Genomic DNA, 25181 nt, shown 5'->3' on the forward strand with positions numbered 1-25181 from the left:
GATTTAGCAACCAAAAGGGTCAATAAAAAATGTTAAAGTAAAAGTAGAGCAGCCACTACTGCCAAGAAGCTGTATGACCCTGGGCAAGTGACTTAAACTTTCTAGGTTTCAGGTTCCTATTTGCAAACAAAGAGGGCTGGGAGATTGACTTCTAAGACCCTCCCAGGTCCAAATCTATGATGCTACAAACTGGAAGGACCCTTTGAAGTCAGAGCCCAACACCATCTCTTTTTACACAAGAAGAAATGGCAGCCAGAAAAACTTGGGGTCACATGGTTGGTAAAATGGGATTTGAACCTAGGGCTTATGATCTTCCAAGCACAGGCCACATACTTTCCATGACCCTTGGAGTTACCTATACTGTTGCTCCTTCAAAAAGTCATGCTTTTCCATTTAGAGATTCATCTGCCCAGTCACATCTGTCTTTGCCTTTCCTCACTTATCACAGTGTCTGTCCCAGAGTAAATGCCTAATGTCTTTTGAGTGCTTTGAGTGCTGAATTCAGAATCAAGGAAAACCTGGGTTCGAATCCCACCAAATCCCCACACTTGATGGTTGTGTGAGGGTAGACAAGCTGCCAAGCTGTCAGTACTCTCAAGCGTTCTTTTCTGTCAAATGAGAATAACAGCACCTATGTAACAGGGTGAGGATGGAACGTGATAAAACACAGAAAGTATTCTGCAAACCATAGAGTGCTCTAGAAATCAAAGTCACTGTTCTTATTACTGTGGTTTTTTAAATTGTTGCTATTAAAAGGTAAAAGGGCAGCTAGGTGGTCTGGAATCAGGAAGATTTGTCTTCAGGAGTTCAAATCCAGCCTCAGACACTTACTAACCATGTGGCCCTGGACAAGTCACTAACCCTGTTTGCCTCAGTTTCCTCATCTGTGAGATGAGATGGATAAGGAAATAGCAAACTACTCCAGTGCCAAGAAAATCCCAAAGGGAGTTGAACACAACTGAAACAACCCAACAACAAATAAAAGGTAGCATCATTTCTTTCCACCTGCACAATGATTCCTTTGTCTCCCAGAGAGCCATATTGCTCTCCCCTCTCATCCCCGTCCCCACCCTTCTTCCCTTATCTGTTCAGCTGACCTGGGGACCATCTGCTGGGCTGGATTTTCAAAGAAGCTGCTTCTGTATTCTGAAACTTTTCTGTTCTGTCTGAACTGTTTCTGTGACAGTAAAATTTTAAAACAATGAAAACGCTGAGGCTTGAAATTGGAGACTTTCTCCATGGTGCTCAAGCCTGACCATGCATTACCTGAGATAGACTGAATCACGATGAATATGTGAAGGGAGGACACTCATGGAACCCTACAGTCTGGGTGATGTTTTTACATTTCAGGCAAAAGGTTAACTAGCCACAACCTAGGGGTAAAATCCATAGCATCAGAGTATGCCAGATTAGAAGCTGGAGAGGGAGAAGGCATGCAGCCCAATCCTCTCATTTTACAGATGACCAAACTGAGGCCCACAGAGGTCAAATGACTTACCCAAGGTCACACAGGTGGTTTCATATGATTATTAAGGCATCAAGGCAGTATAGCCTAGAGGATAGAAAGTCTCAAAGGCTGGATTCAAAGCCTGCCTCAGACACTAGCTACGTGACTCCTGAGCAAGAGAGGGCAGAGAAGGTGCTGAGGTGAATTAAGAAAGGAAATTCCCTCACCTGGGAGTACTATACCAAGGAAATCACATGTCCTGACCCTGTCCCTCTCCTGTTCAGGGCTAAGTGTTTTCATGCATAGAATCATAGATGTTGAGCTGAAAGGGACCCAACTCCTTCATTTTACAGATGGGGAAACTGGGGAGAATGAAGCCAGATGACAGAAGGCAGATAAAATGAGGATCAGAATCACACCTACTTCATCACATCCCTGGGGTTATGAGGATCAAACAAGAGAGTATTTGTAAAGTGCCTAGAGCAGTGTCTGGAACATTTCAGTTCATTTTCAGTCATGTTTGACTCTTCATGACCCCCTTTGGGGTTTTCTTAGCAAAGATACTGGAGTGGTTTGTCATTTCCTCCTCCAGTTCATTTTATAGATGAGGAAACTGAGGCAAACAGGGCAAAGTGATTTGTCCAGGGTCACACAGCTAGGAAATCTGGGGCCAGAGTCTTCCTGATTCCAAGACCAGCATTCCATCCATTTCATCACCTAACAGCCCCTTGTCTGGCACAGAGTAGATGCTTAATAAATGCTTCTTCTTCCCCCCCCACCCCCCAGGTAATTCCCTCTCTAGATGCTGCTGAGGAGTTTTGACTGAGAAATCTCCATTTCTACCAGTCCAGGGCTTACCCGGAACCCTGCACATGCTTGGAGGCAAAGGCAGACACTAGAATGAGCCCATTTTGCTTAAAAAAAAAAAAAAAAAAGGAAAGAAAGAAAGAAAAAGAAATTTCAATTGAATGACTGGAATGTCATTGAAAGCAGCTGGGGCATGATGGCTGTCTGAGAACACCATTCATGGAGCTCCAATTGCACTTAATTACTGAAATTCCACTTTCTTATCAACCCCCCCACCCCCACCCCGCTCAGGAGCTGGCAGAGAGCTGCTCTGAAGGCCAGGAGTGTGCCCCGTCAATCAGAGGGCCAGAGGGCCATTCTTGAGGGCCACAGTCACTAGGACACTATAAGCCCAGGGCTGAGGCCATGTTGGGGGCTTCCCTCCCCCACATCTGTGGGTATAGGCTCTCACACACACAAACACACATGCACACACACAGGTACTCCAGCACAAGTATATATACATACCCAAGTACTCCAGCACATGTATACACACGTACACATGCATCCATGCATACACCCAGGTATTCCAGCACATGTATACACATGTACACATACATGCCTACATACACCCAGGCACTCCAGCACACATGTACACATGCATACATCCAGCCAGCAGCTTTCACACCAGGGCAGGACCATCTTATGTTCACTGTGGCCCGTTCAGGCTGAGAATATTTACGTTGAGGCCAACTCCCATCCTCACAGACTGATGTTTATCCACTTCCCTCATTAAAGCTGTCAGAGCCCAGGACAGAAGATTAATAGAAATCGGGATGACTTCACGTTCTGGGCACTTCCGTGAAAATGTAAGAATTCCAAAAAACTGAAACAAAACAAGAAAAAACAAAACTCCCCTCGTCTGAGGAGTTGAAAAGCTTGCATGTTAGGTCCAGGCACCAACATCATAGGAAGATTTATTCATGTTTATGACTGATGAGATCCAAGCTATTCATTCATTCAAACGTTCATTATAGATCTGCTTTCAAGCAATTAATTAACAAGCATTTATTAAGCACCTATGGTGAACTAAGCTGGACAGCTGGGTGGTGAACTGGATAGAGCACTAGGCCCAGGGTCAGGAAGACCTGAGTTCAAATCCAGTCTCAGACGCTTATTAGCTGTATGGTCTTGGGCAAGTTACTTAACTCTGTTTGCCTCAGTTTCCTCATCTGGAAAATGAACTGGAGAAGGAAATGACAAACCACTCCAGTATCTTTCTCAAGAAAACCTCACAATGGGGTCACAAAGAGTCAGACATGCCTGAAAGGACTCACAACAAAATATGAATTAGTCACTAAAGAAAGATACAAAGACAGAAATGAAATAGCCCTGCCTTCAGGAAACTTATATTGTCCTAGGTCATCAACACATACACACTCAGAATAAGTCAAAACAAAGACATTTTTAATGGAATGGAGCACTAAGAATTGGAGGGATCCGGAATCCTAGGTGGGTACTAAGGACCCTCTGTGTTCTTAGAACTGTTCTACACACTGGAGATAAAAAGATAAAAGGGTCCCTGCCCTCAGAGGCTAACATTCTATGGAGCGAGACAACATTGAAATATATAATTAGATACAAAATAGACACAATAAATACAAGACCATTTTTCCCCTGGGGCATGATATAAGTGCAAAAAGCACAGAATTTGGAGTCAGAGGACCTGGGTTCAAATTCTGCATGGCTACTTTGTAACCTGGGGCAATGGAATTTGTTTCCTCAGATCTTCCCGCTCTCAATCTATAATTTTATTGTGGAGGATGAAAACAAACGCCCAGAGAAAGGGCTCAAGGTCCCAAAGCAGTAATAGGCAGACAGCGCAAGAAATCAAACCCAGTGGTCATGCGCTATACTGATACTTATTCCCCCAAACCCTCGAGAATTCAGTAGGCCTGAAAAGACCTTTTGATGTCAACGTGTCCAGCTCCCTCCTTTCTCAGACAGCCCGGACCAAGGTCACGGAACAACGAGATCCAGCAGAGAGTTGAGGGCTCTCTGAGATTCTCTCCTACCAAACCCCAGCTTTTTCTGAGGAAGACTTTTTGGGAGGCTCTGGAAGTAGACATTTCAGAGACCCAGCTGGGAATCTCTGAGGAATGTACATATTCTCTAGTTCCCACCAAAGTCATAGCGTAAAATCATGTCCCTTCCCCCAAGTTGCTAGACAATGGCAACTTATTTGCTTGGTGTCTTTGATCTACAAAGTAACATCCTGACCATGGTGATGCAAAGATTCAGCATCTTTGCATGGGTGGGTAGAGGAGCAGACTATAAAACAGGAAGACCAGAATTCTAGTAGGTATGTGACCAGGGGCAATTTGCTCCACCAAGGGAAGCCTCACAGGAGGCTGAGCAAGACAACTTTTAGTTTGAAATTTGTTCCCATGACCTCTCTGAGCCTCAGTTTTCTCATCTGTATAATGGGCATCTCACAGAATTGTCCTGAGGCTAGTTAGGATTTCATTTACAAACTCAGAAACTTTCCAAGAATAACTCGTGTTCAAAAAGTGTGAGTTCAGATTCTTCCAAGTGGCTCCAACCTACTTCCCAGCCTTAGCTCCCATTACTTACCTAGAGCCCAGATGATTACTTGGCATTCCCAGAATCCATCTGACCTTACCTTCCCACTTTCAGGCTTTTATTCCCAGGCAACTCAATAGCTGGAGCCCCACCTCATTCCACTCTATCCACCTATCAAATCTTAATTAATAATCTGGGGCAGCTAGGTGGGTGCAGTGCATAGAACATTAGGTTTGGAATCAGGAAGACTTGTCTTCCTGAGTTCAAATCTGACCTTAGACACCAACTGTGTGACTCTGGGCAAATCACTTAATCTTGTTTGCCTCAGTTTTCTCATCTGTAAAATAAGCTGAAAAAAAAAATGGCAAATCACTCCAGTATCTCTGCCAAGAAAACCCAAATGTGGTCATGAAGAGTCAGACACAACTAAAAAAGACTGATCATCATCTTGGTTCATAATCTATTTTCTCCACAAAGCTTTCCCTTTCCTCTCCAATAGGAAATAAAAGCTCTGTGTACCTTCTATACCTTGACCCTAGACTAATTTGTATTATAGTCATATCTTACCATCCCAACTAGACTATATATGCTCCTTGAGGGCAGGGATGGAGTCTTATCTCTGCATATCCCTTCCTTCCACCCCTAGCATTTAGCACAGTATATGGTTTTTAAACTCTGTCTCTGACTTCATCAATGTAGAAAGCTTCCTCTACCAGTGCAGATTTGAGTCTCACTTTCCGCATCTGTAAAAATGGGGACAATATCATCGCATCTATTTTTAACACGATATTAGATAGGTCATTGTTATAAAGCAATTGAAATGCACTAAACAAAACAAAACAAAAATCTTATTCCAAACCCCTAACTCAGTCTAACAATTCTTGGAATGCCATTAGCTTCCTTCACTCTCTAGCAATCCATCAACAATCATTCATTAACCTTTACTACGTGCCAGGAATTGTGCAGAGAGTTGAGGTCACAAAAGAAAAATCAAATTTAGTCCCTGCCCTTAAGGCTTTTGCATCCTTCCCACAGCCCTTTTCTTTATTCTGACCCTAACCAACACCCAATAACATACATGTTTCCATATGAAGCCACGAATGGGTGTCTTTAAGCATGTGACCCATTTGGCCTGATGCAACCAAAGCTGTCCGGTCTGTTTGCTACAAACCTTCATTCTGTTCTTTTCATTTTTTAAATACTTTTTCCTTTTTTCCATTTTTGTAACCTCCTCCTTCTCCAACTCCCCCTCTCCTGGGGAAAGAAAGAAAAATAAAACCCTCCTATGGGACACTCATGGCCAAGGAAAACAAATGCTCACATTCTAGTAGGAGAGGCAGCATGTAAAATAATTAGGTATATAGCAGATACATGGAAAGTTAGTGGGTGCAGTGACAGGCCTGTAATCAGGAAGACCTGAGTTCAAATCCAGCCTCAGACACTTACTAGCTATGTGACCCTGGGCAAGTCACTTAACCCTGTTGGACTCAATTTCCTCATCTGTTGAATGAGCTAGAGAAGGAAATGGCCAGTATCTCTGCCAAGAAAAGTCCAAATGAGATCACAAAGAGTCTGACATGATTGAAATAACTGAACATATAAGATACATACATTAGAGACAGAAAGTAAACTTAGCTGATAAGGCAACTGGGGGGACCAGAAAAGACCTTCTGAAAAAGGTGGGATTTAAGCTAACTCTAAAAGGAGGCCAAGGATTATAAGAGGCAGAGGTGAGGAGTGAGTGCCAACCAGGCATGAGGCACAGCTAGTGCAAAGATGCAGAGATGGGAGAGGTATGATGTATGTAGGGAACAGCAAATAAGCCAGGTTGATGGAGTGTGTGTTGAAGGGAGTAATATGTAACATGGTTCAGAAAATAAGAAGGGACAAGGTTATGAAAAGCTTTTTGGCACCTACTTTGCAAACTTAAAGTCTTAAAGAGTTACTAAAAAAGGAAGTGACTTGTTTAGAGTCACACAGCTAGTAGGTACCTTGGGCAAGATTTGAACTCAGGTCTTCCTGACTCTAAGTTCACTAAAAATCCACTCTGCCATCTGGCTGGTGCCTGCATTTGTCCCAATAAAAGTGATGCATGTGGAGGACTAGCCCACGACTCTAGACGTGAACCAGAGACTACCACCAAGCAGACAGTGCTCTAGTGAATCTTAGCACATTTGGGCACCTGTAGCCCAACTGTTTCACCAGGACCGGAATCAAGCTGGACAGCTCAGCTCTGAGAATGGATCTCAGGGTCAGTTACTCTGACTCAAGACTAGATGGACTAGCCAGGGAAGCTTACATATGCTCTTGGACAAGTCACTTAACTTACTCCGTAAAATGGGGGGTTAGATTGGTTGACCTCGGAAGTCACTTTCAGCTCCAAGTCTACAATAATATTATATGTCAACATTCCAAGGGCTCCATGACCTCATTAGTATGTATTCTACAAAAGAGATTTCAATACATGGGGTAGCAGCCACCTAGTCCTATCCATTCATTCTACAGTTGAGGAAACTGAGACCTAAGTGCCTTGCTATAGGTTAGATAGTAAAACCAGGATTCAAACTTGGCTCCTACCCCTCTAAATTCAACACTCAATTAGGTAGAGTTTGCTTGGACCCCCATTTTGCTCAAGGCAAGAATGTAACCTTGACACAATAAGAAAGCATCTGAAACCAAATGTGAACTCAGGTCTTCCTGATTCCAGGCCCAACAGTCTTTAAAGAATCACAAGCACTGATTTAGAGCTGCAAGGGACCTTAGAACCCAGTGGTCCATTGGAATTCACCAACTGGGTAACTTCCTCCAGCAATGCAGATGGCATTCTACCAGGTCAGTGCATTTGTTAACCAACAAATATTCATTAAGCACCTACTGTGTGCTAGGCACTCTGGAGGATACATAGTACATAATGGGGCTCCTGGACCTGAGGTGACCACAGCCTAGTTGGACAGATGAGGTCAGGCCATCAACAATTATTTATTAATCAACTTATTATAGTGATGTCATCATTAATAATTATTTATATTTTTAATATTTATATACATTATTTATATGGCAGGTACTATACTGGAAGTACAAGTATAAGAGTGAAACAGTCTGCCCTCAAGGAACCTGTAGTCCAGCCAATGAAAGAGACAAAAACATGTCTAAGAGCTTGTCACATAGTAGGTATTTAATAAGTAATTAATGGGAAAAAATGATAATAACAACTAACAATTATATAGCTCTTTAAGGCTTACAAAACACTTTACTTATGGTATTTGATTCTCACAACAATCTTTTGAGGCAGATGCTATTATTATCCCCATTTTACAGCTGAGGAAACTGAGGCTCTGAGAGGTTAAATAGTGAATGTCATTTTAAACTGAACATGGTGCAATAATGGCCAATCTTGGCTGGAAAAAAATATTTGAGAAAATGTACTTCTCCCTGTCTTTGAAGAGGTAGGGAGCCTATGGATGTGTAATACTGCATATGCTGTCAGACACTGTTGGTGTGCTGGGTGATCTTGACGAAATATTTCCCACCATCCCTCCGTTTGTTTTATAATCTTTGTTACAAGGGATGACTCACTGGGTAAGAGAAGGAGGTAGGGAAATATTCAGAAATAAAGGGAATTTTAAACAGAAGAGAATGATAAAAATTAGATTTTTTTTAAGAAAAAGGGAAAAAGCAATTATGAGAGCTGTCCCACAGTAAAATGGACTGCTTCAAGATGTTCCTCATGACTGATAGTCTTCAAAAGGGTATAGATGTTGGGAATAGCCTTGAAAGATGCAAGGGGGAAAGACAAGGGAAGAATAATCCAGTTGACCAAATCAGTGGGGTGGAGGAAATCAGTGACAGGTACACCATAATCAGCAAGCCTGGGGTTCAATGTTAGATATCAAAGATGGTGCCACTGGAAGGCCAAGAACTCCCATGAGCCTTCTCACAGGGCTCTTGACTGAGACACAATCCAGAGCTAGATGGGTACTGAGATTTGTCTCACTGCTGAACTTGGCAGTCAGAAGACCTGGATTCAAATCCTACCGTAGACTACTAGTTGTGTGATGCTGAGCAGGCCCATTTTTTCATCTATAAAATGAATAAATTGGCTCTAAATCAAGCTCTAAGATCCCATGATCCTGAGGGCCAGTGGAAAAAACAGGCACCCGCGGGGTTCAAGTCTTCAGTTAAAATCCCATCTCTGTGTGACCCTGGACACATCTCCAGGTGCTCCTTTCGGGGACCCAAGTTTCCTCATCTGTGAAATGAGGTGGTCATTCCTGCTTGAAATCTAGGATCCTTCTTGTTGCTAAGCTCTGTTAAGGCCAATCTGCCTGTTTAAGTGCCCACAGGTTTCCATTTTGCTTCTGGGGCCAATCCCTTCAGTCCTCCTGTTACATTTCCATTGCCATTGGGCAACAGGGTCTGTCCCTACCCCCTCTGGACACAGTGACCCAGGCAGCAAGAAAGTTTCCCAGCTCCCCTTGAGGAAAGTCCTCAGCCTGATGCCACTGGGACTGTGTCCTCATTACAAGTGTCTTTGCAAGAAGATGTGATGAGAATTGTAGACATTCCATTCTCCCATAGTTATTAATTGTGAGCTAATGACCATGCTGGATTCTTATTTTAGAGGCAGGCTTCCACAGCCAAAGGAAAAAGTGCATTTCTCTCATTTTTTTTCTGTTAACCCGACGGGGGTGAATATTTTTAGAATCTACACCCCTCACAACTGCCAGAGAGCACATTTCTAGCTCCAGATGTGCCGGGTGCAGAGGCCTGTCAAGCAGGCTACGCCAAGGAAGGGGGATAAACCACCCTGCAAACACTGAGACACAGGATACAGTGGGCATCCACAGGATGTGAGCAGGCTTTCAAGCTACAAGCAACCCCCTTTCCACCTCCCCTAGCCCAAAGCATGAAAGGAGAAAACAAGATCCAAATCCTAAAAAGTATTATTGGAGGTGGACTTCAAAATAGAAACTGCTTGCTGTCATCCCACTGATTGCCTAAGAGCCCATCTGTTGGGTTCCTCTAAACTGGTTTAGGCTGCTGACTTTCTGAAGGCAAAGCCAACTTGCACATCATGGGCTTGCAGGCCAGCTTGTGGCCATGTGTTCATCTTTAGGTGCAAACGTCTTTTATTAATGTTTCCTGCAAAATAGGCTGAGTCAGGAGGAGCTGAGAGTATAGAGCAATCACATGAAGCCTGAAGAAAACACAACTAAAGTCAGAAAGCAAGAAGAGAAAATGGATGGAGAGTCCAGAGGCAACACCTAGCTCCCCAGCTAGAAGGCCAGTGGCCTTCTAGGTCCTCAAGTGCAGCCTTTGGACTGAGTCCAAGTTTTACAGGAGAAGGGGATCCAGTCAAAGGCCCACACTTGAGGACCTAGAGGGCCACATGTTGCCTCAAAACCACAGGTTTCCCACCCCTGAATGACTAAGGAATCAGAGGCAAATTGTTTTATAAAATGAGGGGACTGACTTAGTTGATCTTAAGGTTCCTTCTGGCCCCCAAGGTCAAAGGAGCATAGATACAGAACTAGAAGTGTTATTACTCCAATCCCTTAATTTGATAAAGAAATTGAGGTTCAGAGAAGTTCCCCAAAGTCACAAAGGCATCAAAAACAAGGGTTGGGATTCGAACGCTATCATTCCAATTGTGGATGGTGAGTTCAGGAGAACAAACAGGAATATGGCATAAGATCATATCTGTAGAGTTGATAGAGACCACTTCATTTAACAGATATGAAAACTCAGCTTCTAGGATGGACCTTGCTTGCATCATGCAGGTAGTAGATGAGGTAGGTTTTGAAGCCATGTACCATGCTACATCAAAACCACAAATGTAACGGAACATTACTGTGTAATAAGAATTGGAAAAGATAATGAATTCAGAAAAATTTGGGAAGATTTCTATAAACTGATATAGAGGGGAATAAGCAGAACTAGAATATCCACAATGATGGTGTAATGCGTGTTCGTCCTTCATTGCCAAAGAAGACCATGCCATCAGAAATAATGACATGAAATGCACTTGACTTTGTTTTGAGTGAGGGAGGGTTGTGCAGGTCACCAGCCTCACTTCTCCTCCAGAGCCATCTGAATACAGTGAACAGATATTCATCAGGATGACTGGAGATGACCCAGGATGAGGCAATTGGGGTTAAGTGACTTGCCCAAGGTCACACAGCTACTGAGTGTCAAGTGTCTAAGGTGAGATTTGAACTCAGGTCCTCTTGACTCCTACACTGGTGCTCTATCCACTGCACCATCTAGCTGCCCGAATGGTGTAATATTAAATGACTAAATGAAAACTTAATAGCCAAGTTCAATAATTGAAAAACTAATGATGGTCCCACAGAATGGATAATGCTCTCCTCTCAGCAATAATGTGGGGGACTGCTTGGGCAGAACATTGTATACATTGTCAAATTCAATCCCAACACTCTCCATTGGAATGTAAGATTGTTGGAAGTAAGCACTCTGTGCTTGTATCCCCAATGCCTTATAGTGCCTGAGACATTGTGGATTGATTGGTTGACAATGTTAGTTGTTTATGCTTAACTGCTTTTCTTTTCTTATTAGGGAGGGTTGGGGCATGGGGTGGGGGAAAGGAATATATAAAAATGACCATGATTAAAAAAAAGATATCAATAAAATTTCTCTTAAAAAATATAAAATATGTCAATGAGGCTAATGTTATCTTTTGTACAAATGGACAGAAGAATATAGCATCTTCTTAGGGTGAAGGATATAGTTTCCATTCTTTCATTTTAATGGCAAATGCCCCAAAAAAGAGCCATAATTTCCAAGTACAAGCCAGAGTCTGGGCTCATCAGAATTTCTGTTGTAAAAGCGCTACCCGGGGCAATTTCCCTATCCGAGTTATAATGGTCCCAGGGTTGATGCGCTCAGCTCCCACTGAACCGTCTGACCCTGACATAGTTTCCTTTGGAGCTTATGCAGATCTGCCATTTTCCTAGGATTTCAGTTCATTGTCCTTGTCCAATCACTGGGTAGAATTGTAACCATTCTTCTTTTCCCACTGGGGAATTTTATGATTAGCTAGAAAGCTATTTCACTTACCTCTACTGGCACTACATCATGCAGACCGAAAGGTCATGCCTGGTGGAAGACCCGATCCTAGCTCATTCACTGCCTTGAAAGAGGCTCTTTTTTGTTTTGAATGATGGGGGAGGGAAACAATTTTCCTAACTGCCTCCCTCCTACTGAAAAGAGATAGGAAAGCACCAACAGAAAGGAAAGGCTCATATACAAGAACATATTCCTAGCAGCACTTTGGATGGCAGTAAAGAAATGGAAGGAAAGTGGGTGCCCATAAGTTGTGGAATGACTGAACATACAAATATTTGTGAATTGAAGGAATTCTATGATAAAATTCTATGATACTATGATAAAAAATGATGAATACTGCTGGGAAAACTTCTCTGAACTGATGCAGAGCAAAGTAAACAGAACCAGGAGAACAATATACAGGAATATAAACAAAAATAACAATAAAACAAAACTGAATTCTGTGTAATTATATTGATCAGTCTCAGTCACAGAGGAGAGATGAGGTAATGGCCCTACCTCCTTTCACTGGAGAAGTGGGAGGCTATGGGTATGGTATGTTGTATATGCTATCAGATATATCCATTCGTTTTGCCTAACTTTTTTTTCTTTGTTTCAAAAGAAGGTTGAGGGAGGAAGAGGAAGATGGAAATGGTTGTAATGTAAACAAAATAAGGAAATAATGAGATAATCTTTTTAAATGAAATCATCTCTGTTTTTTAAGGGATAGGGCCAACTCATCCTCAAGAATATACCCTTTATTAGATACCGTGTTTGGAAAATCTTTTATATTGTTTCAAATCATTGGTTTATTCAAAGGAACATTTCTGTAGTTTTACCCCATGCAGTAAAAACTACAGACACTTAGAGATGGAAAGGGTCTCAGAGGTGGTCTAAGATCAATCAAGGCATCCCTATTAAGTCATCCTGGACAGGTGTTTGGACATGTGTCCATACTACTATATGGGTCCATATTTAGTACCATATAGTTTGGACACATATAGTACCATATATTGGACACATATAGTCCCATAAGAGCTCAGTACCAAATAAAATAGCCATGACCATTAAACTGTTCTAATTACTAGAAAATACTTTCTTACACTGAGTCAAAATTTGAGTCTTCTTAGTTCTTTCTTCTGGGGTAAAGCATCATGTATCCAAGCCTTCTTCCACAGAGAGCCTTTTGAATATCTGAAAACAGTCACCATGGTCATCTTCTAAATCTTGTCTTCTCCAAGCTCAACACCACAAGCTCTCTGAGCTATCAGCCCATAGGACATGGGTTTTCAGGTACCTAATGATCTCTCATTTGTCAATATCTCTCCTAAAACAGGCCACCCAACACTCAACTCAATACTCCAGATGTAGGCGACCCACAGGCAGTACTAATATTTACCATGATCTAGACTAAATAGTAGTCATCACCATATGGTCAAACTCCACTTTTATCGACAGTTAAAAAGCAATCAGGATACACCCACTCAGAATGCTGCTCTTTGGACAGAAGGGAGGAGTCAGCTCAATATCTGAGTATTAGCTTCTAGGGACAGTAATATAAGATTATAGGATGACATTTAAAACTGAAAGAAATCTCAGAAGCCATCTAGCCCAACCCCTTTATTTTTGAGATGAGGAAACTGAGGCCCAGACAGGCTGATATAACTGTCCAAGGTCATACAGTAAGTGGTAAAGCTGGGATATGAACCCAGGTCCTGTCATTCCAGAAATCATTTTCTTTCCACTGATCTCCAATTTATTATCTCATCTGATCCTCACAACATCCCCATGAAGGAGAGAGTGTGAATTTCATGATCACCAACGCAGGTTAGGAAATTAAAGTTTAGAGATGATGGTTTGCCCAAGGTCACCCAACTAGGTAAGAGGAAATAGAGATAGGCTTTGAACCCAGGTCTTCTGAGTCCAATTCAAGTGTTTTTGCATTTTCTTATAAATATAGATTTAAAGCTGGAAAGGACCTTGCAAGACATCAAGTATAAACCACTCATTAAACAGAAGAGGAAACTGAGGCTCGAGGAGGTAAAATGATTTGTCCAAGGTGACATAGATAATGTCAAAGCTGGGATTTGAACCTAGGTTCACTGACTCTTTCCATTATCCCATACTGTCCCTCTCTGTTTCAACAGACAGCTGGCCTTCACTGACATTTCCTTTTTTCCCCATGGATTACCCATTAGACTGAAGGAAGAAGAGACTAAGCTAGGATGACCACTCATTTATTGAGAGTGAAAAAGGTAACTGAGCCATGAGATCTCAGAGTCATGGCGTATAAACAGAAACCTGGAAGGCCAAAGCAACTTCATCTGAGTAAAGGAAATCTTCTCCCCATGCTTCCCAGTTCCCTGGATAGAAATAACAAAGGAAGCAGAGCAGGACCCTTCCCATGCTTTGTCTGGGGATCATTGACATGTCTCTGACGTCATGGATGGCCAATTGGGAAGCCCTAACTGTGCCGGAAGGCTTAAGGCCATTCCAAACTCAAGCTCATGTGGTGTACAAGGTTTATTTTAAAACTGCATTTGCTTATTTTCGAGACGTGATCAAAAGGACACTAGGAGCAGTCGGTAGGAGGTACTTGAACCCTGTAGGCCAAGAAAATTTTTTCTAACCCCAGCAGCCGCCAGCAATAATACTATCTATAAAGTAAACTCTTCAATGAACATACTTTGCTCTTTTCCACAAGCAAATCTTGATTCTGCCTCCATGACTTGTTTTATCAGGGGCTTGGCGGAGAGAACATACTTTGCTCTTTTCCACAAGCAAATCTTGATTCTGCCTCCATGACTTGTTTTATCAGGGGCTTGGCGGAGAGCTGGGAATGAAGCAGAGCAGAAGACGGGCAGGGAAGGATAGTGGTCGCATAGATTCCAAAATACTTACAGCGGCATGTACTGCTGTAGCAAAAGATGGAAAGCAAAGTGGGTGCCCACTGGCTGAAGAATGGGTGAATGGATATAAGGGGATATTATTTTACTGTCTTTTCTGTGGCAGCAAAGAACTGGAAACAACCTCAGTGCCCGTCAACTAAGGAATGGCTAACTATATTGTGGTAGATGAACAGAACAGAATCTTAATGTGCTGTTAGAAATGATAAAGGTGATGGATGCAGAGAAGCATGGGAAGACTTATATGAACTGATGAAAAAGGAAGGAAGCAGAGCTAGGAAAACTACGTACACAGTGTCTACAACAACGTAAACAAAAAGAACAATTAACAAAACAAAATCAAATACACGGAAAGTATAATGACCAAACTTAGCTCCAAAGAACAGACATTGAAAAGGCATCTTCTCTCTCCCTTTGGGGAGGTGAGGGACTATGGGTGTGGAAGCCTGCTTATAATGACCTTTTTAAATCTTGGCTAGTTTTGTTGAATTGTTATTTTATCTCCGCCATCCCCCTCTGTTATAAGGGATGACTCTCTGGGAGGAGATGAAGGGAAGGATACACTGGGAAAAATAGAGGTGATATAAAAACAAAAGGTAGAAATAAAAATTGACTTCAAAAAAAAGAATATTACTGTGCTGTGAAAAACGATGAACATAATTTCAGAGAAACTTGGGAAGATTTATATAAACGGATACAGAGAAAAGTAAGCAGAATCAGCTATTTCCATGAGAGCTAGAATAATATAAAGGAAAACTCTGAACGATTGTGACTCCAGAGGGATGACTGATTAAACAAACTTCAACAAGGCTCTGAGAATAGAAAGAAAGATATTACACCAATCCAGGCCCTCATCTATCCCTTATTTCAGTGGGACGACAATAAGCACACTTTTATCAGATGGAGACGTTGTGTTGATTGTTTAGCTTATCCATTTGTTTCTTTTGTTACAAGGACAGAGGGGAAGGGAGAGTCATTGACTGGGAAGTGAGAGGGATGCTTTAAAAAGTACATCAATAAAATATGTCTCTTAAAAATGATTCCCAACCCTACAATGAAGTCAAACTCTACTTGGCCTCAGCTGCTGTCAGTGTTCCTAATATGGGATTTTGAAGCAACCTTCAACCCTCTTCATTTACGAATGAAGAAACGAAGTGCCCAAGAAAGGAAGTTGCCCCTGAGAGGATTTGAACTCAGGTCCTGACTCCAAATCTAGTGCCCTTTCTGTAATACCAACTTTCTGACCCTTTTACTTGTAGAATGGGCAAGATTATTCAACCCCTACCTCACTGAAATACCCCTCAAAGGCTATATCATGTATTACGGGCTAGCTCTGCTCAGTGGCAACTAAAGACCTCAAAAAAAAAAAAAAAAGGCTGACTCTGAGGGGGCATCCCCGACCCCTTGGCAACCAGTCAAAAAGTGAGAGCTGGTGAAGGCAGAGCTGGAATGAAGCGATTCCTTTGTTAAAATACCCAAGTCTTGTACATTTATCAATTACCCCAGAGCCTTACCTTAATATTACAGTTATCATCAAGTAAGATATTCTCCAGCTTCAAATCCCTATGGACAACACCGTTCTGAAACAAGAAGATGAGGCATGAGATGAGAAAAATGTTGGAAGGAGAGGGAAAGAATGAAACAAGGAAAATGAAGTGGGGGCAGTGAATTATGAGACAGAGAATCAGGCAAAGATATTGAGGACAGACAAAATTAGATGGGGGAGGGGAGAGAGAAAGGGAAAAGAATGAGTCAGAAAGAATGCTGCAAGGATAGTGAATGAAGAGACAGAGACAATAAGGCAAAGACTGATGGGGATAAATGGAATGAGACAGAGGAGAGAGACAAAGAAAGACAGGGGAAAGGGAATGAGTCAGAAAGAATGAGACAGGACAAACAGAATAAAAAAGAATGAGATGTGGATGGTGAAAATGAGAGAGAGGAGAAATGAGACAGGGTCAGTGAAAAACAAAGAAAAAGGAGCCAGGGACAGAGAATGAGAGAGCAACAGAGAGTCAGAGCCAGGCAGAGAGAGCAAAGAAAGGAGGACTTTGAACAAAGGGAAATGTTGGACAGATTAAAGAATTGGACCAGCAGGGGTGGTCTCTGTATCTACACTTTGGGGCTGGTTTTTATGGTCATAACACTCCCAGCCCAGGGACTAGTGACAAGAGCCATATTAGTCACTTGCTGTGTGTGGTTAAGGGAAAAATGACTGGAATTCGTTTCTCCCCCAATGCCTGTAAAACAGTAGGGGGGAGGGGGGGAGATTCTTTCTTGGAATGTAATTCCACTGTGTGAATACAATATATTCTTCCCAGACACCGGCAAACAGTATCAGGACATCAGTCCTGAGGAAAGTACTGATTTTCCCCTCTCAGGTCCTCTCAGATCAAGGAAGCTCTCACCTTACCCAAGCAAAGACTGGCAATCTAAAGGAACAAGTTCATTTGGGTTGCCAAGCCTTTCTCTAAATCATTCAAAGTCAAACTGAGCTCAGACGGCACTGGATGTTCTTCACTCTGCTGCGCCTAACCCAACATGAGGATCTAGAGGAGAGTGTAGAGGAAGGGGAGAAGAGAATGACGAAAACCCAGCAAAGCAATGGCACTTTTTCCAATAGAAAATCAAAGAACAGCTCAGAAGTTGGACTTTCATGATTCCCAAGCAACCAGTCAAAAAGTATTTTTTCACAAGGGGGAAGGGAAGGGCAATAGAATCTTAATAGCAGAAGGGGCTTTTTAGAGATCAATTAGTCTAACCTCATTATTTTGCAGAGAGGGAAACTGAGATCAAAACAGAAGTACTCAGCCCAGAGTTACATAGTTACAGAACAAAGTCACAAGCCCAAGCCTAATAACTCTTGGAAAGTGGCCCATTCCACCACAATGAATTGTCTTAAGATCCCAGCTTAGTTTTAGTCAGAGGTATGTGACTTGTAGCTAAGTACTGTAGTCCTTTAAATCTTGCTCCCTATTGTATTAAATCATCTGGTTCTTTTGTTCTAGCGGATTCAATTTTTTAAAAACTGATATAATTGATACACACAACAGAGAAAGAAATCCCCCAAACCAACTCTGTCTCTCACCTTATGGCAATAGTGCACTGCAGAGATTATTTGCCGAAAGAAATGTCTTGTTTCCCTCTCACTGAGCCTCCGCCGCTCGCTGATGTAGTCATACAGCTCCCCTTTGCTGGCATATTCCATGATGATCACAATCTTATCCTTATTCTCAAACACTGGAGAGGAGAACAATAGAGAGAAATACAAATTCAGCAAACAAGCTCACAAGAAAACACTAGAGAAGACCAGAAAGTCTGCCAAGGAGCTCAAGGGTTCCTGAGAGGCCAGAAGGAATCTGGCATTCACAATTCACCACAGATGAGCAGGTTCCTTATTCAGGGAGACCAAGACAACTGTAGAATTAGTAAGACCGACTTTGTTAAATTTAGAGAATTGTACTTAGTCAAAGCTTTGGAACTAAAAGGGAACTTTGAGGCCACCAACTCCAGCTCCCTCATTTTACAGATAGAGAAACTGAGGCTTGGAGAAAAGTGAAGTATTTTAGGATCCTAGATCTAGAGTGGCTCTTCTTTTAAACCCCAGTAGGAGCCTCAAAAGGCATCCTCTTCATTTTACAGAGAGAGAAACTGAGGAACAGATACCTTTGTCCAAGGCCACACAGTAAGGAGTTCTGGAAGGATCAAAACCTAGGTCCTCTGACTCAATCACATGGTCTTTCTACTCCTTCCATTCTGATATCACTAGGAAAAATCAGGGCTAACGGGACCTATTTGTTCTGGGTCACTCGAGTCAGGAAGCCCAGGCATGGGGATGCTAAATTGTCCAAGGCAAGGACACTCTAGGTTCCTAGGTTCCCTTCAAAGTAATTTCAGTCTGATCTACCACTCTCCATTAGCCCACCAGTCAATGGTTAAATCAATTCAACAATTTATTAAGCACTTATTAAGTACCTCTATGTGTCAAGAATCCAAAAACTAAAATGACTGAATCACTGGATTCACCTGGAAGAAAACAATGTGTGCAGAGAGAAGCACATACAATTTTTAAACACCAAGTACTTTGGCTGGGAATGGGGCACTAAGAGGGGAACAGTCAAGAAAGGTGTCTTGTAAGAGAAGCTGCTTAAGCTGAGCCATGAAAGGAGACAGGGATCCCAAGAAGTGGGGGTGGAGGAATGCATTCCAGGCATGAAGAACAGCTGGTGCAAAGAAATGGAGGAAGGAGATGGAACGGTAGCAAGTAGGACAGATGGGCTAATGCAGAGATTTCTTGAGGAAATGAGTGACATGATCATACCTAAAAAATACTTGTAGCAGGAAGGAAGAAGAAAAGAAGAGAAGAAGAAAGGGAAGGAGTGAAAGAAAGATAGAGGGAAAAGAAAAGGAAGGAAAGGAAGGAAGGAAGGAAGAAAGGAAGAAAGGGGAGAGGGGAGGAGGGACGAAGGAAGGAAGGAAGGAAGGAAAGAAAGAGAGAGAGAAAGAAAGAAAGAGAGAGAAAGAAAGAGAGAGAGAGAAAGAGAGAAAGAAAGAAAGAAAGAAAGAAAGAAAGAAAGAAAGAAAGAAAGAAAGAAAACCTGTTCTAGATCTCCCTTCTCCTCAGCACAGATGTCATGAATCCACAAAGCTCAAGGAACAGAGCTCTAGAGATTGGCATCTAAAACTGAAGTTCCATCCACATGCAGAAATCCTTCATTTATCTTCTGGTCTCCCACCTTGAAATAAGGCTCTAGAAGTCCCTCCCTATCCTTTTTTAGTTCCTAAGTCTCAGTCAGGCCTCTCTGATAAAACGAATTGAGAGAGAACGAGGAATGATAGGAAGAGCCAGAGAAAATTGGCTGGTCCCCATCTGCTGGCCTCCCTGCACCCCAAAGCTCAGGCTTCTGCCAGAGACCTTAGCCTGCATGCACATTCATTAACAATAAACTTTGGAAACTGGGAGAGCTATCTCTGGATGTAGCTCTGGCTCCTAGCCCAAGAATGATTAGGCTGCCATACCCTAGGGAGGCCTGGTTTCCACATTAAAAAAAAGAAAAGTAAGAATACAGCTTTGACAGGTTGGTGAGCCAGTGTCAATACACACGAATTCCCATCATCAGAACTCAATATAGTAAAGGGTTACTGGGTGACTCAGTAGATAGAGTGCCAGGGCTGGACTTAGGAAGACTTGAGTTCAAATCAAACCTCAGACACTTGCTAGATTGTGTATAGTCAAGTCACTTAGCTTCTGTCTGCCTCAGTTTCCTTCACTGTAAAGTGGGGATAAATAAAGTACCTACCTCTCAGGAATGTTGTGAGGATCAAATGAGATAATTGTAAAGCACTCAGCAGAGCACCTGACACATAGTAGGTACTTAATAAATCTGTGTTCTCTTCCCCTTCCCTGCAAACCTATTGATGGCTCTTCATAGACAAAGCAATTGAGTAGAACCACTGAAATTTTCACTTTTACAACTTTGGAAAAGTTTTCTGTGTGTTTGTATGCATGTACGTGTGTGTACACACATACATGTGTATGCATGTACATGCATGTGCAATTACATGTGTGTAGAGCATATATATATATATATATGAAGGGGAAAATCCACAGTTTCACTTTCATTTTTATGCTTATGCAAAGTGAGAGCGTAGAATGACAAACAGAATTCAAGAGAGTGTCATTGGTTTATAGACACCCATTTAACATTTATCATGACACACCTACTATGATCCAAAAGTCTTAGTGAGATTTTAAGCTTAGCCTCTTTATTTTTCCCAACGCCTAACAGTGTATTGTACAGGGCAAGTGCTTAGTAACGCTTACAGAATGAATGAATGACTTCTCTGGTACCTTCTAGCTCAAAGATATGACCTTATGACCTATGAATTTTAAATTAAAAAACCCTAAATAATTTAGGCTGAGTGTGTTAGGTCTGAAAGTAATGAGGGGTAGGGAGAGGAAGGTGAGATCAAAAGAGTTAAAAGTCACCCCCAACCTTGCTAGCATTTATATAACACAGTAAGGTGTGCAAAGTATTTTACAAGTTAATTGTTTTAAAATTCCAGTTTCTGATTTTGAGACACTTGACTATTTGGGTGCCATGTTTGGTTTTGAGGGCCTTAAGTAAAAAGATGAATATTTCTTTCTTTCAAAGTCTTAGGATGGTCTGCTTACCATCTGAAAGTTTTCTTGAGGCAGCCAAGGGGTACAGAAGTCAGGATGACCTAAATTTGAATCCTGCCTCCGTCACTTACTAACTCTGTTATCCTGGGCAAGTCTCTTAACTTCTATCTGCCTCAGTTTCCCCATATGCAAAATGAGGTTCATCACAGTCCCTACCCTTACAGGTTTGTTGTGAGGACCAAAGGAAACCGCATAAGGGAAGTGCTTTGCAAATTTTAAGGTGCTTTATAAAAATTAGCTATTTTTACGATGATTCTTATCATCATCTTGTCTACTTGCCTCTGCCAGGAGTGATGATTGCTTCCAGGAATTCTCAACCCCTTTGTCCAGTACTAAATCATATGTCTGAAAGTGGCTTGTTTATCCTGCTAAACTGTCAGCTCTTTTAAGCACCTGGACCACTCCTAAATGTCAGGCTTGCATCCCCAAAGGCACCTCCAGGAGGGCCTGTTCTGATGCCTCAACATGGCATGGAAAAGGCTACGAATGCCAGAAAAGTACAAACCCCAACAGGTGGTACCATGACAGAGTTTTCCAGGACAATCCTGGCAACAGCTGATGTCTGCTTTCCAAGGACCAGCTTAGCTAAGCACTGAGGCTCATCTCCAATAGGCTAGCCACTTGGGATGAATTCCTTGTCCATGGCAACCAGTGAAACAAAGGAAAATACAAGACAGCCCTCAGTACTGCCTGGCCCCCTTCTGGTCCTGCACTGACGGAGGGGCCAGACAAGGCCAACGATCACTTTTTAGAAAGTCTCTAAACGAATTTACAGGGGTACATGGAGCAGAGTCTAGTAGAATGGATTGACATATCCATTGTTGAAGATGGCATCAATAACTCAGGGGCAGCGGGAAGAGGGTCAGAATCACAGAAGCTGAACTCAAAAGCCAAATGTGGGACAATTCAAAACAAATAGCTCAGGAGTCTAGGAGTTCAAATCCAGCCTCAGGCACTTATTAGTTGTGTGACTCAAGTCATTTAACCCTGTTTGCCTCAGTTTCTTCATCTGTAAAACAAGCTGGGAAAAGAGATGACAAATCACTCCAGCATCTTTATCAAGAAAACCCCAAAGGAGGCCACAAAGAATTAGACATGAAAAATTACCGAACGATGAAAAAAGCTTTCAATCTAGAATCCTATGACGCTACCTACCTCTGTAACTCTAGACTAGGCATGCCAGTCACTGAGCCTCAGTTTCCTCATTTGTAAATGAAGAAATAGGACTTGGAGTCCTCTGAGATCCCTGAATCCTATAATCTGATCATAACTGGTTGTTAAACATAATCTTTTGGGAGGAGGGGGAGGAGAATTCCCTGCAATCCATACAGAAAGATAAAATAATAATAGCCAGCATTTACATAGCATTGACAAAGCACTTTATACGTATAATTTCATTTTATCTCACAACAATCCTGGGAGCTACTATTATCCCCATTTTACAGGTGAAGAAATTAAGGCACGCAGAGGCTAAATGACTTGCCCAGGATCACATAGCTAGTATGTGTCTCAGGCTGGATTTGAACTCTCTTTAGTCCTGGTGCTCTATCCTCGCCTCAAAAAATGACTAATGGAATTGAATTGGAACCAAGCTGAAATAAATCAAAGGACACTCCACCACTCTCCTAGCAGAAAAAAAAAAAAAGTTACTTCCCCTGAGTCAGTGTGCGGCCAGCTATTTATAAGGCTCTGAGAGTGGATGAGCGTGTGTTTATGTTAATAGTCACAAGGCAAAATTTTCTTTTTCCACAAGTAAAGGAAGATTTCCTTTCTGAAGAGCCAAAACCTGTGTCTCCTGCCTAGACCATTTAATCAGGCCTCTAAAGGGGTAGGACAGGCTCCTATCCATTGCCAGAGAAAGTAGGAAGCTGTAAAAGCTAGCACAGAATCTTACCTCTTCACTCCAGGTTGGTAAGGCAGCAGGATTTGGGTAGGATGCAATGGTACCAAGTGCCTGGAGGGACTTATCCATGAAAGAATCTAAGTCCCACCTCCTCCTCCAGGAAGCCCACCTGAACTGGCCCAGCTCACAGTGCCTCTTGAGCCAGGCATTGAAGGATGGACACAATTTAGATTCTCTGGTGATTCCCACGTGGTCTGAACACACACTAACATTTGACAAGCTCTGTTCTTAAACACAAAACTCTCTAGAAGGAGAAACTTGCTCCCTCCCAAACAGAAACCAGAGGAATTCTGCTTGTCTCCTTTGGCAGCCTGGTTACTCCAGCAACAGTCCCTTCTCCAAATGAATTGGGGGTTTCAGCAGATGTTGAATCTAAAAGTTTGCTTTTGCCCCCAATTGTCTGGTTTTCACTCAGTTAATGACCCAACCCCTAATGATTCCCTCCCTACTGCCCTGAAGGTCAACACCAAAACTTGTCTAACAGCAGAAAAATCACTCTCATATAAGAAAAACAATGCTTTGGCCAAAGGGAGGTCAAGCACATGAAGCAACTATGTTACTACTTTTTTAAAGACAGAATCTATGGATTTTTTGTTTTTGTTTTTGGTAACTGTCAGAGAAGTTCAGTTTCCTATACAACCCCACTTCCTGGTCTCCCATGTATATTGCAATGTTCCTGTTTGGTGAGCATGATTCAGTTCCCAGCTTTGATCCCAGAGAACAGTTAGAGGAAAAACTTAAAGGATCTGCTTTCTTGTCAGTTTCTGAACTGATCAATCTGGTGCTGATCTTAGGAAAGAAATGAATTTCTAAAGGCAGAAGAAAAAGGAAATCACTTTTCAAAAGAAAAATCTCTTTCTAACACGATGCTAAAATAAAAAATGCAAGGGACTGTTCTGGTTTTTTTTTTAAGTAAATGGAAGCTACTCTATTACAGCCTGGTTTCCTTCACTTTCACATAACCTCCAGCTAAGAATGCTAATTTGTTGGTTTTAAGAGACAAGGACAGAGCACCTAGGTTTGGCACAGTCCAAATTTTCCTCATGCCTTCCCCTTCTATCAAGATAATCTTCTTTCTAAAGCAGCTCCAGGATGTTGACATTCCTTCCATCTGCTGTGTTTCCACTCGATGGTATTTTTATTACTTGTCCAGCAGTCACAGTCCCTAAGTACCTTTCCGCTGCTAAAGAGAGTAGCCTGATTAAAGGTCTTAGGGATGCAGCCATATGGGCTGCCTCTCCTTTAAGGAACACCGACTGGGAGCAACATATCCATCCAAAATCCAAGCATCTGCAGCTCAGCTCAGCTCACAGATACAAAGCTCAGGGAGGCTTATAAGCTAAGCTAGTTAGTCCAACCCCCTCATTTTACAGATGAGGAAACTGAGGCCTAGAGAAGATCATAACCTCATAAATTTAGAGCTAGAAGACACCTTAAAGAGTCATTGAGTCCAACACTCTCATTTTACAGATAAGGAGCTGAGGCCCACAGAGGACCACACAGATTTAGGTTTGGATGAGACCTTAGAAGTCAGCTAGTCTAACTCTCTCATTTTACAGAGGGGAAAACTGAGGCCTCCAATTAGAATGTGAATTTCTTAAGAGACTGTCCTGATTTGCCTTTTGTATCCTTGGGGCTTAGGACAGTATTTGGTATGCAGTAAGCATTTAATAAATGTTTTTCATCCATGCGTTGACTAGCCCAAGCTCACACAGACAGTAGAGTAGAGAACTGAGCTCAAGTTATCTGATTAAATTAAGCACTCTTCTCAATTCTCCCAAGGAACAGCTGGGAGGTATAGAGGATAGAGTGTCAGGCCTGGAGTCAGGACGATCTAAGTTCAAATCTAGCCTCAGATATTTACTAGCTGTATGACCCAGAGCAACTCACTTCACCCTATTTGCCTCAGTTTCCTCATCTGTAAAATGACCTGGGGAAGGGAATGGCAAACCACTCCGATAGCTCACCAAGAAAGATGAGGTTACCTCCAAATGGGGTCAGAAAGAGTCAGACATGACTGAAAATGACTGAACACCCAACCACTCGTTCCCTTGTGTTGTCTCCTAATGTATATATTGGACTGAGTGATGTCGAAAAGTCTCTTCCAGCTCCAAACCTTAGTCTTAAGAACTTCCCTGCAAATAATCATTCAGCCTCCATTTGAACTCATCCAAGGCTGTCATTTTGCACCAGCACTAATTATTAGAAAGCTCTCCCTTCCATTGGGCACATATCTGTTTCTCTAGATCTTCCACCCACCCCTTATTCTTTATTCTGTCCTGTATGGCCAGGCAGAACAAGACTAAT

General features: G+C 42.2%; 1 protein-coding gene across 1 annotated transcript in view; it reads right to left on the bottom strand.

Moving 5' to 3' along the window:
• The window catches only part of NUAK1 (NUAK family kinase 1), a 78235-nt gene that overhangs the window by 11213 nt on the left and 41841 nt on the right, over positions 1–25181 (bottom strand). The window contains exons 3-4 of the mRNA XM_072655812.1: positions 17876–18027; positions 16302–16367 (exon numbers count right to left, since the gene is read on the bottom strand). Of these exons, the coding sequence (XP_072511913.1) occupies positions 16302–16367; positions 17876–18027 (218 nt within the window). The remainder of the gene's footprint in view (positions 1–16301; positions 16368–17875; positions 18028–25181) is intronic.

The sequence above is a fragment of the Notamacropus eugenii genome, chromosome 3 (genome assembly GCF_028372415.1).
Source record: "Notamacropus eugenii isolate mMacEug1 chromosome 3, mMacEug1.pri_v2, whole genome shotgun sequence".
Lineage (NCBI taxonomy): Eukaryota > Metazoa > Chordata > Mammalia > Diprotodontia > Macropodidae > Notamacropus > Notamacropus eugenii.